This window comes from Notolabrus celidotus, chromosome 17, assembly GCF_009762535.1.
Source record: "Notolabrus celidotus isolate fNotCel1 chromosome 17, fNotCel1.pri, whole genome shotgun sequence".
NCBI lineage: Eukaryota > Metazoa > Chordata > Actinopteri > Labriformes > Labridae > Notolabrus > Notolabrus celidotus.
In genome coordinates this window covers 23115877-23132571 of record NC_048288.1, presented here as the reverse complement: position 1 = coordinate 23132571, position 16695 = coordinate 23115877, and the positions used below count along the sequence as shown (strand labels likewise).

General features: G+C 40.7%; 1 protein-coding gene across 2 annotated transcripts in view; it reads left to right on the top strand.

Moving 5' to 3' along the window:
* The window catches only part of asap1b (ArfGAP with SH3 domain, ankyrin repeat and PH domain 1b), an 83914-nt gene that overhangs the window by 63225 nt on the left and 3994 nt on the right, over positions 1-16695 (top strand). The window contains exons 14-24 of one of the 2 annotated variants that reach the window (XM_034706545.1): positions 1257-1423; positions 4674-4807; positions 4918-5009; positions 5090-5276; positions 8033-8118; positions 8903-9018; positions 9103-9170; positions 9738-9845; positions 11182-11410; positions 14564-14725; positions 16532-16610. In XM_034706545.1, coding sequence (XP_034562436.1) covers positions 1257-1423; positions 4674-4807; positions 4918-5009; positions 5090-5276; positions 8033-8118; positions 8903-9018; positions 9103-9170; positions 9738-9845; positions 11182-11410; positions 14564-14725; positions 16532-16610 — 1428 coding nt within the window. Of the gene's footprint in view, positions 1-1256; positions 1424-4673; positions 4808-4917; positions 5010-5089; positions 5277-8032; positions 8119-8902; positions 9019-9102; positions 9171-9737; positions 9846-11181; positions 11411-13868; positions 16611-16695 lie in introns of both variants that reach the window. The other variant, XR_004634532.1, reaches the window with a different exon arrangement.

Genomic DNA, 16695 nt, shown 5'->3' with positions numbered 1-16695 from the left:
ACACTGTTTCCTGTCTGTGAGATTTTTAATGACCACAGTGTGTGTGTGCGTGTGTGTGCGTGTGTGTGGGTGCACATGTGTGTGGGTTTTACCTTTTCACAGTGAATACATTTGCAGGCAAGCTGAGGAAAATGAAATCTAAATGAGATCTTTTTGGTACAAACCCCAGAGATTTGAAACACTGAAGAAATACTTTTGTTATTATGTCAGTGGTTAAAGAAATACATTTCCATATATTTTTAATGAAGTTTAATTTAATGGTTTATTAAAGCATCCTAGGTGTGGTAAAGAAAAAAGATCTCTCTATATACAGCTTCTACTGCTCTATAGTAGTATCATGTGTTATGTGTATGAGATCATCTTATTTATTTAAGCAAACTAGGCTTCAAAACTCTGCTTCAGAAACCAATGGGTGATGTTACTGAACCTACATCCCTGTTTATAACAACCTGTGGTTACAACAGGCTGCTAGTAGCTTCCCTTGTATTTAAATGATGCACATTAGCCTAGCGGTTTGAGCGTGCGCCTCATGTACAGAGGCTGTAATCCTCGTCACAGTGGTCGTTGATTCCACCCTTGGCCTAGACCAGGTGTTGCCAAAGTGTGGATCGGGACCCCCTGGGAGGTCGCAAGACACAAAAGGGGGGTCGTGAGATGTCAAAAATAGTAGTTCAACTTGAACTAAAATCTTGAAAATAGAAAATGTAATGAGTTTTCTGCCTTTCTTTGTTGCCAGATGACTCCTAAGTTTAGGGTTAGTTAACAGTACATTATCAAAAGCATCAGTAGCAGCAGGTTATTCATGATGGCACAGGAAACACAGACACATGCTCATATAGGTAGGCTAATTTTCTGCAGACCAGCTAAATGAAGCCACATTAAATCACTTTGAGGGACAGTGAGGGTCGCGAGTCTTTGGCCCCTATATTTTGGGGGTCCCAGGCTGAAAAGTTTGGGAACCTCTGGCCTAGACCATTTGCTGCATGTCTTCCCCCACTCTCTGCTCCCCACATTATCTGTCTATCTCCAGCTGTACTATCAATAAAGGCGAAAAATGCCCAAAAATACAACTTTAAATTGTGACTTTGAGAAATTTAAAGAATAAAGATTTAAAGATTTGTGCTGCTTTGTTTTATTTTGTAAGGTTACAAAAAGGTGCATATATGACATTTTGGTGATACTGGTGGTAGAAAGGCTGTACACCATCAAGTGTATTATTATTTATAGCACCTATAATGATATGTTTCCTCTCACAGCTGGATCTCGGTGCTGACCAACAGTAAGGAGGAGGCATTGAACATGGCGTTTCGAGGCGAGCAGAGCAGCGGCGGTGAGGACGGTTTAGAGGACCTGACTAAAGCCATCATAGAAGACGTGCTGCGCATGCCGGGGAACGAGTTGTGCTGTGACTGCGGAGCTTCAGGTGTGTACCGCTGCTGTAAATATAGATCCTCGCCCTGTTTTATGCTTAGTCAACCTTCACCTTGATACAGGAGATGACACACACCTTCACCTCAGCATTTTCTGATTTCACTCGGGGCAAATGTTTTATTTAAAGCCACACACCAATCTTTATTTCGCTGCAATGTCACGGTTGCCTTGAACTTCGTGTCCTCCAGTTAGACGGTAACTGAACAAGCTGCACTGCAAATCCTCCGGCAGCCTTCAACCAACAAGCACGTGTGTGTGTGTGTGTGTGTGTGTGTGTGTGTGTGTGTGTGTGTGTGTGTGTGTGTGTGTGTGTGTGTGTGTGTGTGTGTGTACGAGTGTTATTAGCATTCAGGACACAACCTGATCCTGATCCTCCCCCGCATTGAGTAGCAAAGACTCAGCACTCAGGAGTGGCGTAGACACTCAGGCCCTCTGACACTTAACGCACACACATTCAAACATGCAAACACACACACACGCACACACACATACACACACACACACACACACACACACACACACACACACACACACACACACACACACAATCTCCTCTGTCAACAAAAACACACTCGCAGCAGCACTACAACCAGCCGACCAAGCGACCGACGGGAGGACTTTATGCTTTAGGGGGAAAAAAAAAAATCTGCTTTTAGAAACAACATCATTACATCATGTTGTTACATAAGTCACACACGCTCTGTCGACCCCTGCAATCTGCAGAGTGGGGGGGGGGGTATTTTGTCATGACTCTTCTTTAGTTCTCTGCGTCCGCTCGCGTACATGGTCTCAGCGGTAATACAAGTTCCAGATGTGGACTTAAGCCCTGTTTCCTCTTTGATTCCTGTTCCTTCTCTTTATCAGATCGTCATAGATCTTCAGGATCGCTCTGACTCTGCTCTCTTTCCTGAAAACATGAAATTCACATCACGTTTGAAAGGTCGCTGTAATGACTCTGAAAGGTCACCTCTTTGTTCCCTCAGCTCAGAGTTGAACGAGGACGGCTCCATCTCATTTGATATTCTCCCAGGATCTCTTTTATAAGACGAAGCTTTGCAGCTTTAGCATTAAGCAGCTATAGAGGTCAACGTGCGTCAACTCATCATGCTTAACGTGAACCATGTGACCTGTCACCAGCTCACATTCATGTAGTATGGCATAAATGTGAGTGTGCCTGCGTTCCTGTGTATGACTCACTTTTTAAGGGAGGGGGGGGGGGGTGGCTCTGCCTGTGCCTTTGCCTCTCCCACTGTCTGGTGTTCACTTGTCAGATCCTGACAGAGCAGCATCTTTGCCTCGCAGCATCCCTAAACTCACAACCAACACAGTCAGCTTCACGTTTAAAGCTCCCTTAAATCTCCAGGATTGCATCAGTACATCTGCAGTAATGCAGGTCAATCTCTGAGCTACGTGAAGCTGTCACACAGCTCTGCTACATCACATTGTACTGGTGCTGAATTCAGAACAGCAGGGATTGCAGTGGACTATGTCTGAAGTGACTCTGCTTAATGTTCTGTACCTTTAACAGTCTTCTAGGGGTCTGACATGTCTTTTGTAGAGTCTAACATAAAAGAATAATAAACATATTAGAGTCACTTTCATATTCTCTGAGATTGTCCAGTGATAAGACACTTCTGGCTAAGCAAGCATGCATGTACCACATTCATCTGTAGTGTAGATTTTAAGGCAAGGTGCAATGATCAGATTATGTTTGTCATTTTTAATTTCACTTATTTAAAAAAAAGGCGTGGCTTAGCTGTTACAATGCAAACACCATGAACAGAGGCTATGGTCCTCGTCACAGTGATCACTCCCGCGACTCCTTGCCTCGACCCTTTGCTGCATATCTTCCCTCTTCACATCTCCTATCTAATAAAGACAAAAATATGCCCCCAAAACTAACTTTTAAAAAATCAAGAAGCTTCAAGATCTGTTTCTTTGTCCTGAGGGAGATTTGTTTTGAAGTCGACCAAATAAAAACACATATAGTCGTCACCCTGAGACCCTTATGGGCAGATTTTGTGAGTGATTCTGCCGTAGTTTAACAAATCTTCTACATTTTGTATTATTTTCTCTCTCTCTAGTCTCTCTCACTTGTTTATTTACTCTTTTGTACACACTGTATCTCTCACAAATTGTATTTAGGTCTAATAATCTTTCAGAAACACAAAGGCAGCACAGACAATCAGCCTATTTGTGTCTGAATGCTCTGTAACTTAAACTGCTGCCGGAACATGAATAAATAAATACAGAATACAGGAGTTGAAGCATCCTTGAGATGAAGGACTCGTGTGTAAGATACAAGTTTTATCAGGTTACTATGTGAAGAAATAACATTATATTTAGATCTAATAGATAAATCAGAATTTAAGATTAATCCAATTTGTGTCTGGATGAAAATCTGACTAGGAAAAAAGTTGCCTGCTTCAAAAAGTTGCAGTTTTGAGTCGATGTCCTCAGTGTTTCTTTCTTACCAATGATGTATAGAGACACAATAGTGGTGTAGCAGAGATAAGTAATACCACAACCCCCTCATGAAGACTGAAGATCTTTGTGTTTGCTTCAGTTAGGATGCATTTTGGGTCTCTACCAAAGTGAAGCACCAAACTTTATCCAGTGTGACAGATTTCAGTTTGAACTCAGAAAATGTGTCTCTTGGAAAATACACAAAGCTAATAGGATAATCCTTGGGTTAGGGTTTAATGAACTTTCACTTACTCACCCCACAAACAAATAAAAACAACCACAACACTGCTTTAAAGCTTTCAATGCAAAGAAAACTTTTTCAAACAACAGCTTCAGTGTTTTATTATGTGTTAGGCCCACAAAGGAGTAATGTCCTCTGTCAAGTTTTGTCATTTTTCTCCTCTTTAAGTTCAACAATCATTCAGGAATAAATCAGCTGTAGAGATGCTGAAAAACCAATTTCCCTGCAGACGGCAGCCTTAAGATCCAGAGCACAATGCGGCCACACAAACAGATTTTCAATAAGAAGCAGGATTAATGCTCCTGCAGCAGAGAAGGGGTTTCCTTTCATTTCAGTTACACAACTTTTTTGTATTTTCTGCCTCGAGTCGATGGTTGACTGTCGCTGAAATACAGATGATGTGTATCATTTGGGTTGAACTTAACCAGCAGTTGTTTGCATGTTTTCTCTCTAAGTGCTGACACATCAGGCAACTTTTTAAAGTTTCAGTTATTGAGAGCATGCGGTGTAATCTTATATTGACTTTGCTTTTTAGATCCTAAATGGCTTTCCACCAACCTGGGGATCCTGACCTGCATCGAGTGCTCCGGGATCCACCGAGAGATGGGCGTCCACATCTCCCGCATCCAGTCCATGGAGCTTGACAAGCTGGGAACATCAGAACTCTTGGTGAGTTAAAGACATAAAACTAAGTGAAACATCTTTGTTTAATAAAGGAAATAATTGAAGTGGTAGTGTAACTGTGAATGAAAGCTGATGTTGTCCTTTCTTTCCCTCAGCTGGCCAAGAACGTAGGGAACAGTAGTTTCAATGAGATCATGGAGGGAAACCTCACGTCCCCTTCACCAAAGCCCACTCCATCCAGTGACATGTGAGTAAAAGCATCCTGTCATGTAGATTTTTAAATTTTTATTATCCAAACAGTTGACTTGAATTTTCCTTCCTCCAAAGGACGGTGAGGAAGGAGTTCATCAACGCTAAATATGTGGATCACAAATTTGCGAGGAAGACATGCACGTCTGCGGCAGCTAAGATGATCGAGCTGTTTGAGGCCGTTCAGTCCAGGGATCTGCTCTCCCTCATTCAGGTCTACGCCGAGGGGGTGGAGCTTATGGAGCCGCTCCCGGAGGCGGGGCAGGTGAGTCCTCTTAGTTTATGGACACATGCTCAGAGATGAAATGGTCCGATGAATATATCTCAGACATATATCTCAGACATATCTCATGTCCCTCAAGTTGAATTTTTGTCATGCATACAATCACATTTTTTGGTTTTGCTTCACATTGGACATTCATTCGATCCTCCACTTAGTTCACCAGCTAGTTTCAGGCTGTATTTCGGGTTTGGTGCTAAGCTGATAGTGTATCATAAATTTTTTGTGCTTTTTTAGAAATACACCAGCCTAAAAGAGCACTGTAGGAACATTGAAACTGAACAGAAACACTGATACATTGCAGTGTTCAGGACAATAACTGGCTGACAGTCTCTCTTAACTTCTGTAAAGCTTATTGGATCTACAGATTTGGGTATTTCAAGGTTCAAGGTTCACTTTATTGTTATTCAGTCATATTAAAACACAAGAAGGAACGAAACACATTACTCAGGTCGAGCAGCATACAGAATAGATAACAAGCTAAAAAATAGACTCTATAAATAAATAAATAAATAAATAAATGCATAACCTAAAAGCCTACAGTAAGTAAATATTAAAACATAGTTTAAAAACCAGCTAGAAAGTGCAGTAATATTTGCAGTCACAGCGGTAAAGTGCAGAGAAAAGACCTAGAGAGAAAGAGAGTTCACAAGTCTCACAGCTTCTGGAAATAAGCTACACCTTAGCCTCATTGTTCTGGCTTTTAGGCCTTTGTGAAGGAGGAAAAGTTTATTTTCATTAATTTTATTTATTTATTTGTTTATTTTGACAGGGACAGATTACAGCCATTTAGCTGTACCATTGTTAGCTAGTAGCTAATTTACATCTGTAGTCAGTTAATGTATGTAGAGCTTCTCTCCACCAAAATAATAGTGCTGATATATACGGCAGAGTGACATCTGCATATTATTGAAACTATTCAATCAACATTTATCAGCCCAAAATCGCTGCTTCAGTTTTTATGTCTGAATATGTTGATATGTGTTTTAGGTAACTGTGCTGGCTACTTTTCCTTATTGTCCTTATAACTTATAGACCCAACCAGTTATTAGTTCATTCATAAAATTAATCAGCAGATGGATGATAAAGACAATGGTGGAAAGTTACAGCCTTTGTTATTAGATGCAGATTGAATGTTTAAAGCTCCTGTGAGGAGTTTTTAACTGATTAGGAAACAGACTGATTTTAATACTCTCAATATGACCTACAAAAACAAATGAGACCACTCGAGAGAGGATTGGTTCTTATGTATAGCATTTTTTTATGCCTGTCCCCTGTGCTACGGGGTAAGTGTCAAATTAGGAAGTCTTAAGCACGTAGCCCTAAATGTTCCACTCAAAGGATTGATTATAATTTGGTCATTTGAAATAAAATAAGATAATGCTTTCACATGTTGATCAGCAAAGAGTTAAATTGTCCCAGTTTGTCCACAGGAGGCGCCAAAATCCACATAACCTGAAAGTTACTTACAGGAGCTTTAAATTGTGAAGTCATTGATAACATTTATTTACCCACACTGAGAGAGATTTGGAAAGTCCAGCTTCATAGAAGGACATTGGGTACATGAATCTGAAGTGATCTATGTTTTTGAATGAACTGGCCCTTTAAATTTGTCTGTGGTTCGACAGCCTATGAAACTATGATGCACATGATGTAAAATTGACCTTGCAGGTTTAGTTTAGGTATGTTGCTTTGAATAGTTTCTACATCCGCCCATTACCTACTAATACATGGCTACAGTGCATTTCTATGACTCACCATGATCTCACATTAGACCATAAAGCCAAGACATATCCCTCAGAGAGCTCTACACATCATTACACTATATTGGTTCGTCTTCATGTGAGGTTTCACTCCCATCAGGACAATCAACGCTGACACTTTTCTGCCAGTTGGTGACTTATTTGGCGGGCAGAAATGGGTGTAACAGTTAGAACACTTTGAGTCATCTGGATAACCTCACCAGCAGGTGGTGATATCCAGCAGCAGCCTCCATCACATCATAGGGCATCACATCGTTTGAGCTCAGATGACGACATTCATGGCAGCTTAAAGCATGTCTCTGCTTTGTGTTCTGCAGCTCAGCCTGATTTCTCTTTGTTTCCTCGCTGCTTTAAGCGTAGATCAAAGTTAAATACCAGGCAGTGGATGGTGAAGATATCGCACTGTAAACAACACGGCTGATCAGACTTAATCTGACATAAATGGGTCAAGGTTTTAACACAGATGTAGTAGTTCCCTAATGAAAAATTAAGTGTACAATGCAGCAACAGGATAAAAGAGGATATCTGCTGATGGCTGATGGAGGGAGCTGCTGCTGCTGCTGTTGTCTGACTCAAGGATATCTGATCTGCTGCTGTCAGGAGATCTGAACGGCTATAGACAGCACAGTGACATCCCACTCCTCCACAAAAACCAGGCACAGACAGGAATATGTGTCTAAATGCACCCTTTCCTTTACCCTATAGATGCTTTCACATATACTGCACCCACGTCCTTATATTCCACCTTTAATCTTTTACATCCAGCTCTAGTTTTGTTACATAAAGAGGAATGAAGAGACAACATGAATCTACTGAAATGTAGTGAAATTTGGCTCCTGAAATATTATTTTTAGGAGCCATTTTGTTTACTGCAGCTTGTTTAAATGCTCAAAGAGACACAGAGGGAGAGACTACAGAATGGATGCTGCCCAAGATTGTCTCACTGTTGTCTTTGCTGTGTTTGATGGCCCCCTGCAGGAGACTGGAGAGACCGCACTGCACTACTCTGTACGGACTGCTGACCAGACCTCCCTGCACCTGGTGGACTTCCTTGTGCAGAACAGGTGCATTTTTTTTTAAGAGAGTGATGTGTATCAGGAAGCTAAGGTAGAATCACACACGCGTGTTTGGGATGGCTTTTGGGGGTTTTCCCGCGAGGCAAACATCTGTCAGAATCCCTCGAAAAAAAACAGCAGCAGTTTAGAGCACAATTAAACGGTAAACAGCAGCTTTGTGGAAACAAACAGCGGTGAATGTGATCAGTCTGTCTGCTGTGACTCTTTCTTCTTCTTGTGTTTTTTTTTTTTTCCTTCGCTCTGTAGTCGTGAGGCAGTGCAGGAGCAGAGGAAAGCTTAGCGCTGCACAGCTCAGCTCAGATTCCCACAAGGCAAACAGAAATGGGTCAAGCACTTGTTCTCTGCCTTAATTTATTCCTCTCTTTTCAATTGTTTACCCACCACTGCTCCTATTGCACATGGCCTCTGCAGAACAAGTGGGACCTTTTCATTAATTAATAGCTGTGCTTATATGTCGTCATAATCTGTCCTTATTATTAGAGATATTTTCCTGAAGGCTTAAGGACATGTAAAGGGGATTATTTACCTGCTTGTAAAAGTGTAGATGCATTCAAAAAGCTTATGTTTTTATTTTTATCACACAAACCAGAACCAAATGTGCTCTTTTATGACAGATTTAGCTGCTTCCTTTTGATGTTTCTGTGTTTAACTCGTGCTAATTCCTAAAATCCTGGGTAATAGCACATCAACCTGAAACTGCAGTATTCTGGAAACACCCCTAAGGTATGTGACTTGTGTCCTCACTGTATATGTGTGTGTGTGTGTTTCTCAGCGGTAACCTGGATAAGCAGACGGAGTGGGGGAACACTGCCCTGCATTACTGCTCCATGTACGAGAAGCCTGAGTGCCTCAAGTTACTCCTGAGGGGCAAGCCGGCCACCGATATCAGTGAGTCACATCCTCTTCTCGCTCGAGTCACCCGTACGCACGTATCAGGCTCTAACTGTTGATTATCCCCTCCGCTCCCCTCAGCCAATCAGAACGGAGAGACGGCGCTGGATGTTGCCAGGCGACTGAGGAACACTCAGTGTGAGGAGGCAGTAAGTAAAGCACTGCCAAGCTGCTCATTTTTAGACACCATGATGGATTCTAATGGTCTAAAAAGAAAACACACCCAAATGTACTCGCAGCAAGCTGAGAAGTGAAACAAAAGCATGTCGTGTTCAGATTGTGGTTGATTGAACAGGTTCTGACCAGATTAGAAAGAACACTAGATGGCAGTCAAAGGTCTGTCTCCAGCCGCAGGCCACAGTGCCAACAGAGTGGAAATAATTGTTCATATATGTTCATTATTAACACTAATATGAGCATGCAAACAAAAAATGCTTCTCTAAATGCAGGCTAAAATCTCAAATCAACAAATACAATAGAAAATAAAACAAGCTTGAAAGCTTTGTGTACAGGGTTAACCATTCTTAAACACACTCATACCCACTGAAGTATAACCCCTGTCTCTTGTTTTGAGAAAATTAAAGGGTTTATTATGTGTCTAATTGGTTCAATTGTTGCTTTTATCTTCCTTGTTTGATACTAGTTAGTATTGTGAAGCCATTGTTTGTTATCATGTGTATAATCTATGACCTCATGTGTGTTTGTGTGTGTGTCAGCTTGTGCAGGCTGCAGAGGGCAAGTTCAACCCTCACATCCATGTGGAGTACGAGTGGAGCCTCCGACTGGAGGAGATGGACGAGAGCGATGACGACCTCGATGACAAGGTTTGGACTGGTGGTCGACCGATCTCGTTTTTTCACCGGCTGATGCCAGAGCTGATAATTAGAGAGCAGGTTGGCCAATGGCCGATATGTAATGCCGAAATCACATTGTTGTTGATGTTGTTGTTGTTGGTGTTGTTTCTTCTGCATTTGATAAAATACAACAATCATATATTCACATTCATTATTCCATACACATTACATTATGACATACAGGTTTATCTTTGCCAGTAACATGCAATAGTCAAATTTTTAGGTTGAATTAATGAACATGACTTATAATAATGTCATAAGCAATATTAAACTTTACTATTCAATACACCACAACAGAATGTAGATTAAACACCAGCCAGCAACTGTTCTAAATTTGACATACTGTTATTCAGGTTAAATGTGTTATAATTTAAAGGGACAGTAACGTCCACAGCAGCCACACTGACGAGACTGCCTGCCCTGCGGTGTCTGCAGACATTACTTTTCATTTATTTGAATCAGTGATTATTTCAAAATGCCATCAATCTGCCCGATTAATCAGCCTGACCAATTTATCATTCTATCTGTTGTCTGAACAGGGCATTGCATTTTTTTCTTAAGATTGAATTCAAACAGGTCTTCAGTAAACCAGATACCATGAAAATATGAAAACCTTTAGAGTCAGTTGAGCTCATTAATTAGATGAAAACAGCTGCTATAGACACACCTACTTTTTGATGTGCTGTTTGTTGTTGTATGTGTTGAACGAATCAAGAACAACCATTGTTATCTGTAGTCTCACTGTGAGGCAGCTCCTGCCTTTGATTTTCTGTCTTAAGTTTTATCTTTCTTGCTCTGTCTCTCTCTCTGTCACCTTTTTTTGGTAAATTGTTTTCTTGAAAGCAAAAAAGAACAATTTAGCATTGTTCCAGTTTAATGGCAGATACATTTCCAGCAGTTTAAGCTTCAGCACTTAAAGCTTTTTTTATTGAAGGTTACACTGGAATAAATTGCAGCTTCTACATTTACTTTATCTCAACTACAAAACGGAATGTTTTTACTGGTTGACATTTGCACAGATCTAGTTGAGCTGCCTGATTTCAACCATTTAAGAAAGTGTGTAAGACTTTTTATAGAATAACTGAACATTTAGAGTACGAGACAAAGGGTTTTTATTTCTTTTGTTGCAACACAAGAACAGCAGAGACTACTTGTTCTGGTTGCACATTTATTCTCTCGCTGTCTTCTCTAAAATGAAGTTAATTTGAAGCTGTTTGACTCGTGATAATGTCAGCTCTGTACAATCACATAACTTATTTGACTTCTTATGTCTGCTCTGTCTCCACCGTCCCATATCCCTCTCCAGCCTAGTCCCATCAAGAAGGACCGCTCTCCGAGGCCTCAGAGCTTCTGCCACTCCTCCAGCCTGTCCCCCCACGACAAGCTCTCTCTGCCCGGCTTCATTAGCCAAAAGGACAAGCAACAGCGTCTTTCCTACAGCGCCTTCACCAACCAGATGTACAGCGCCTCCACTGACCTCACCTCCTCCCCCGTGGCCGACGGACCACCGCTGCCACCGAGGAACCAGGGCAAAGGTCAGACATGCCGTCTCCGAGTGCTGCGTCCATTTTCAGACATTTACTAATCTGTAGCTTATAACGCTTGAAGTCTTAAAATTCAGGAGATAGTGTTCTGCTAATCTCTCTTCTAAAAGTTCCGTCCTTTAATGAAAATGGTCTGAAGGTTATACCACACTGTCTGATTACCGAGGGGGAAAACCAGCCTGAAACTGTACATAATGTCTGTCAATGTTTGATGATATCCAGGGAGGGATTAGCTGCAGGGAAATGCTCCGTTATCACTTTTCTGCAAAGTTCCTCCTTTGCGCTGTCAGTCTACACACACACATACACACACACATGTTTACACACCCTGCAGTGGAATGCAATTTGTCAACACACAGATCAGAGGGCGGGTTGCAGGTGTCACTAAGATTGCTTACACAGTAAACCTTCAGGAAAACATGCCTGCAGGAGAGGGCAGGGAGGCACTGGTTTGTCAGCGTGTGAAAGGGAAGCTGGATACACACTTCATCATTAACCTTGACATAACATACACAAATAATATACCGTGGGCGTGCTGCTGTCTCTGCAGTATTAGAAATTAGAAATAACATTTCCTCCTCTGTGCAGGGACAGCTTCAGTTCATGGTTACAAACATTGCTCTGGCTAACAGTGCAAAACATCCATCTCAACAAGTCATTTAAATCCATTATTCAGCATTTAAATCTTATTTTTCTTAAAACAAGAGGTGTGAAATTTCACTTGTTTCCAGTGCAATCCAAAATAAAGCCCAAAGAGCTTTCCTCTTTACTGTTTTGATAACAGCGTGTTTTTTATAAACACATACTGGGTGCTTCTAAATACAATTTTTAAAACTATTCATATTTTTATTTTCAATGAAATGTATTCAATATTTGCTTTGAGGAATGTCTAAACCAAACATAGCAGAGAAGAGTCATCAATGCTAGCGCTAACTCTGAGATGACATCAGCAGATTTCTGCCCCTCACATAAAGATATCTTATTAATGAACAGGTGTCTTTTAACCTACACAAAACGAGTAGTAAGCCAATAATAAGCCTCTTTAACCTTAAAGTGATGCCAAGTTACGACTTTAAGTATTAAGCTAGCTGGGTAAAATAATGTGTGCAGCCTACATTAGCAAAGCCAGTTAGCTGGTTACTATAATGCTAGCATGCTACAAATTATGCTCTTACAGTTAAAGCTACAGTTCTTTAAATAGGTTTTTTTTAATCGCAAAATAATCATGTAGTGAACTTTATAATATGCTAATTAATTTATTATGTTACTTAAGGCCACAACTGTATGATGTAAGCTAGTTTGCAAGTAGGGTTGCCAACTTTCTCATTACTAAATAAGGGACAGGTGCACGGTGCCATGGTAGTGTGAGCATGATGTGTGAATTCAGCGTATAGTCATATTCTGATTCAACTGGAAATGCAGAAAGTGTGTATATTCCCTTTAATCCTTACTGTATCATGATGTAACCTCATATGAATAAACCTGAAAGAAACCACAATTTGGCTCTTTACATAAAAAAAACAGGCAAAAGAAAAATTAAATGCAAAAGACGAGTATGGCTGAATAAATACTGCTCTCTACTGGTTCAAGAAGTCTTTAGTACTTTAGCACAGCCAGAGTTTTTGCAGGACTTGGCCCATTTGCACTTTATACAATTGATGCGCGTGAGGGGGCCTGTGATTGGATGACAGGCGGTGTGATTGGCACATGATCTGCCGTTTTATCTGATCTAGGATCTGTAGAGTGCAGTCTGCTGTATTTATAAGAGTTAATAGTCAATATACAGAACAATTGAGGTCCTGTATGAAACAAGCCAAATAAGCCAATCTACGGGATGTCCCAGCTAATACGGCACAGTTGGCAACCCTATTTGCAAGGCAGGTTAGTAACACAGTGCTAAATGTATTTGTGCCTATTTTTTATTTTGGGCATCATTTTTTAGTAATCCTACATAAAAATACATATTCATTATCTTTCTATTGTTACTTCAGCCTCTTGCACAAAGCTTCAGTTGGACAGTTTATATCTATATAATGTGTTTAGCATTCAGTGAGTGAAGAAGAACCTCAGAACCTTACTTCTCTTTAACCGTTCTATGGACTGTAAATGATGAGGCAGCACTGGAAACAAGGTTGATTTATGCAAAAATAAGATTAAAAGCCTAAATAAGAGGCTAAATGACAAACATACATACTAATGTATTAACATGCTAGCTCTTCAGATGCTACAGATAAGCACCTCTCTCATATGGTGCTGAAGAGCTCGCCCTCGGGGCCAGCTTTACGCCATTTTTCCTCTTTTTTTCTTTGCTTGCCTCTGGTAAGACTTCATCTTGTTATTTTATTGTGTGGGAGTCGCTCTTTTTTAAAACTGACATACTGTAGATTCTCTCCCACACTCCTCATCTCGCTCTCTTTTCTTTCTCTTTTTTGTTTCTCTATTCTTTCAGCTCCACACTTGGCATTCCTTGGCTCTCATTCGCACTACGCCACACTGGCTGGCACTCGACCATACATCAGTGAATATCCTGTTTTTACGTTCTCCCCCTTACTCGGCTGTGTGCCCCACATACAAGTTACCCCTCAGTTGTTCTTCCCTTTACAGCTCACATTCACAGGCTGGTGGTGTCTTTCTTTAAGTAAATAATAGGAGCATGTAGGCAAGCTGCATCTCCGGTTAATTAATTCTTGCCTACATGATTTTTTTAAATTTCTGGAACCACGTCCCACCATCCTTGAGCTGTAAACCCTTAACCACAGCTGATTCCTCTCTGGCTGAGCTCTCTATTAGCTGCTTTTGTCACGACTTGTATCTGAATTAGTGATCAGTGGAGTCCTGATCAACAGAAACAGGCATATTTATGAACAAATCCACCCAATCTAGACACAAAAATATGCCCACTCCCCCAATAGCAACATCTCCTTAGATTATTTTGCATCCCTGTCGAGACCTTTTCGTTCTAATTCATCCTTCAAAACCTTCTTCTTGAAAACTCTTCCCATATTTTCCGCACCTCTTTTCTTCTCCATGCTTCACCATCATCCTCTCCTCTCCTTTGCCTTCTCTGGGTTTTAAGGGGTTAATCGGATGATATTTTGAAGGGGGTCCTCATCACCTCATGTGTTTTATGTATCGCTCCTCCAGCTCCTACCCCATCTGGCCCTCCCTCTACACTCACTCCAGGAGGCAGCTCCACCCTGTCCAAGAAGAGGCCTCCGCCCCCACCTCCTGGACACAAACGCACCCTGTCTGACCCACCCAGCCCGCTTTCTCACAGTCCACACAGTAAAGGGGGCTTGACTGGGGGTGAGACGCAAGCCTGAAGCTCAAATATTCTATTTGTCCAAAATGCAGGGTTATCTGAACAGATTTGACGAGATGCTCTTCACTCAAACTCCTCTTACTGGCTTTCTCCAGACGGCTGCTACTAAACCAAACCTCTGCTGGCAAAGACAGAAATATGTGGTTTGAAGGTCTAGAAGAAGCTTGCAAGAGGAGTTGAGACTTTTTTATCCAACATCCTCAAACTTCTGATTGAATTTTCTTGACAGGATGTTAGGAATTTTCTTTTAAATACTATTGGTTTTTAATTATATGTTGATTCAAAAAAACGAAGTCTATGACTCTTTGTGCAGTTTAAAGATTCATAAATTGTAATCTCAGCCTGACTTTTCGAATAAACATGTGTTTGGCTGCCACGTACAATCATTTTAGAATAGCCAAATGTGAAATTGGTTTTCAAATCATCCTAATAGTTGTCATGAATTCCAAGATTACATTTTGGAAAGCCACAAACACTTGGAAATAATATGTAAGCTGTTTGCATTTTAAACATTATTGGCAAATTATTGGTATTGGCAGATAAAAAGCTTAAAAAGTTAATTACCAGTATCCTCGGGTCACATTAATTATCCTCAGCAGTGTTATATGTCCCAACACAGAGGTATTTTGATGGACAGCAAAAATACCTATTTGCATTACATGTAAAGCACAGGTGATGGGAAGAGGAGCAAAACAACACTCCTCCTACTCTATCAGTTTAATGCTGCATCTCAAAAACTGTCACCCAAAGATGAAGGAGCTTAACAAGGAAATCATTGAAGTCATGCTTGTGATAACCAGCCAATCAGTATGCTGGAGGATGTAGGATCTGCAGGCTGACATGCACTTGGATCAATATCAGTATCGGTATTGGTATCAGCCAAATTGAGTCTGAAAATATCTACATTCAATCAAATATCATGCATCACAAATTTTTGCCCCAGAAAAAAGCATAGTTACTGACATCATCAATTTAATTCTTATAATTTTAGACAACACAGCCAATGGTGGTGGTGCTGATGACTTTCAGATATGAAAGGAAAGTTATTGCTGCATGTATCTACCAGGTTTGTTAATGGGCAACTTGGTTATCAGCCAAGTTATTTGTGATAAATACTTAAAATGGGACAGATTAAATAAACTCACACCACTTAATCTCATATATAACCATTTAAGGTTTTAAGATCTGTGTATTAAATCAATAAAGTGATGTTTTGATAAGCTTGAATGATGATGCAGGGCAAATTGGAAAGCGAACCTGAACAACATTTAAAAGCAGAGCTAATAATTACCGTCATTTAAATATATCATGAACGCACCATGATAAAGGATGCATTTTACTACGGTGGAGAAAATATTTGGCCACAGGCAACTTCTTTTTAAAGTGCACAAAGAGACATGACAGGTTATCTTTTAGCCATCATGTAGAGACAAAAGAAGACAGGTCAAACACACCTCAGTCATCTTACCTGCAATCTTGTCGCCCCCACTCTCTGTGTATGATGGGGATGTTTTAACTGTTACTCCACTTTTATCATTTGTCCTCTGGTGTTTTGTGCATTCTGTGTCACCCAACCACTAATTAAACGATGACACTTTATTGCACAACCTCAGTTTCCAAATAACACAGGCTCATGGAAAGCTCAGCCAGATGACGCCTCCCTCATTGGTTTTTTTTAACCATCACAGCATGTTCAGTTATTTCCACATTGATATTCAATTAATCCCCTGCTCGGCGCTCTGTTACGGTGTTGATTAATCTGTTTGTCGTCATCGGTGTTAATATTTTAGGGAGCGATTCTACCCCTCCTCCTGTCAGCAAGATGTCTCCGGTTTCTAACAAGTTTGAAGGAATTCCTCAGCAGCAAAGGTACTGAACAAAAAACCCACTGTGGAGTGATAACAATAATATTTAAGTTGTTTTTGTGGTTCGTGATAAAGTGGTTTCACCTTCT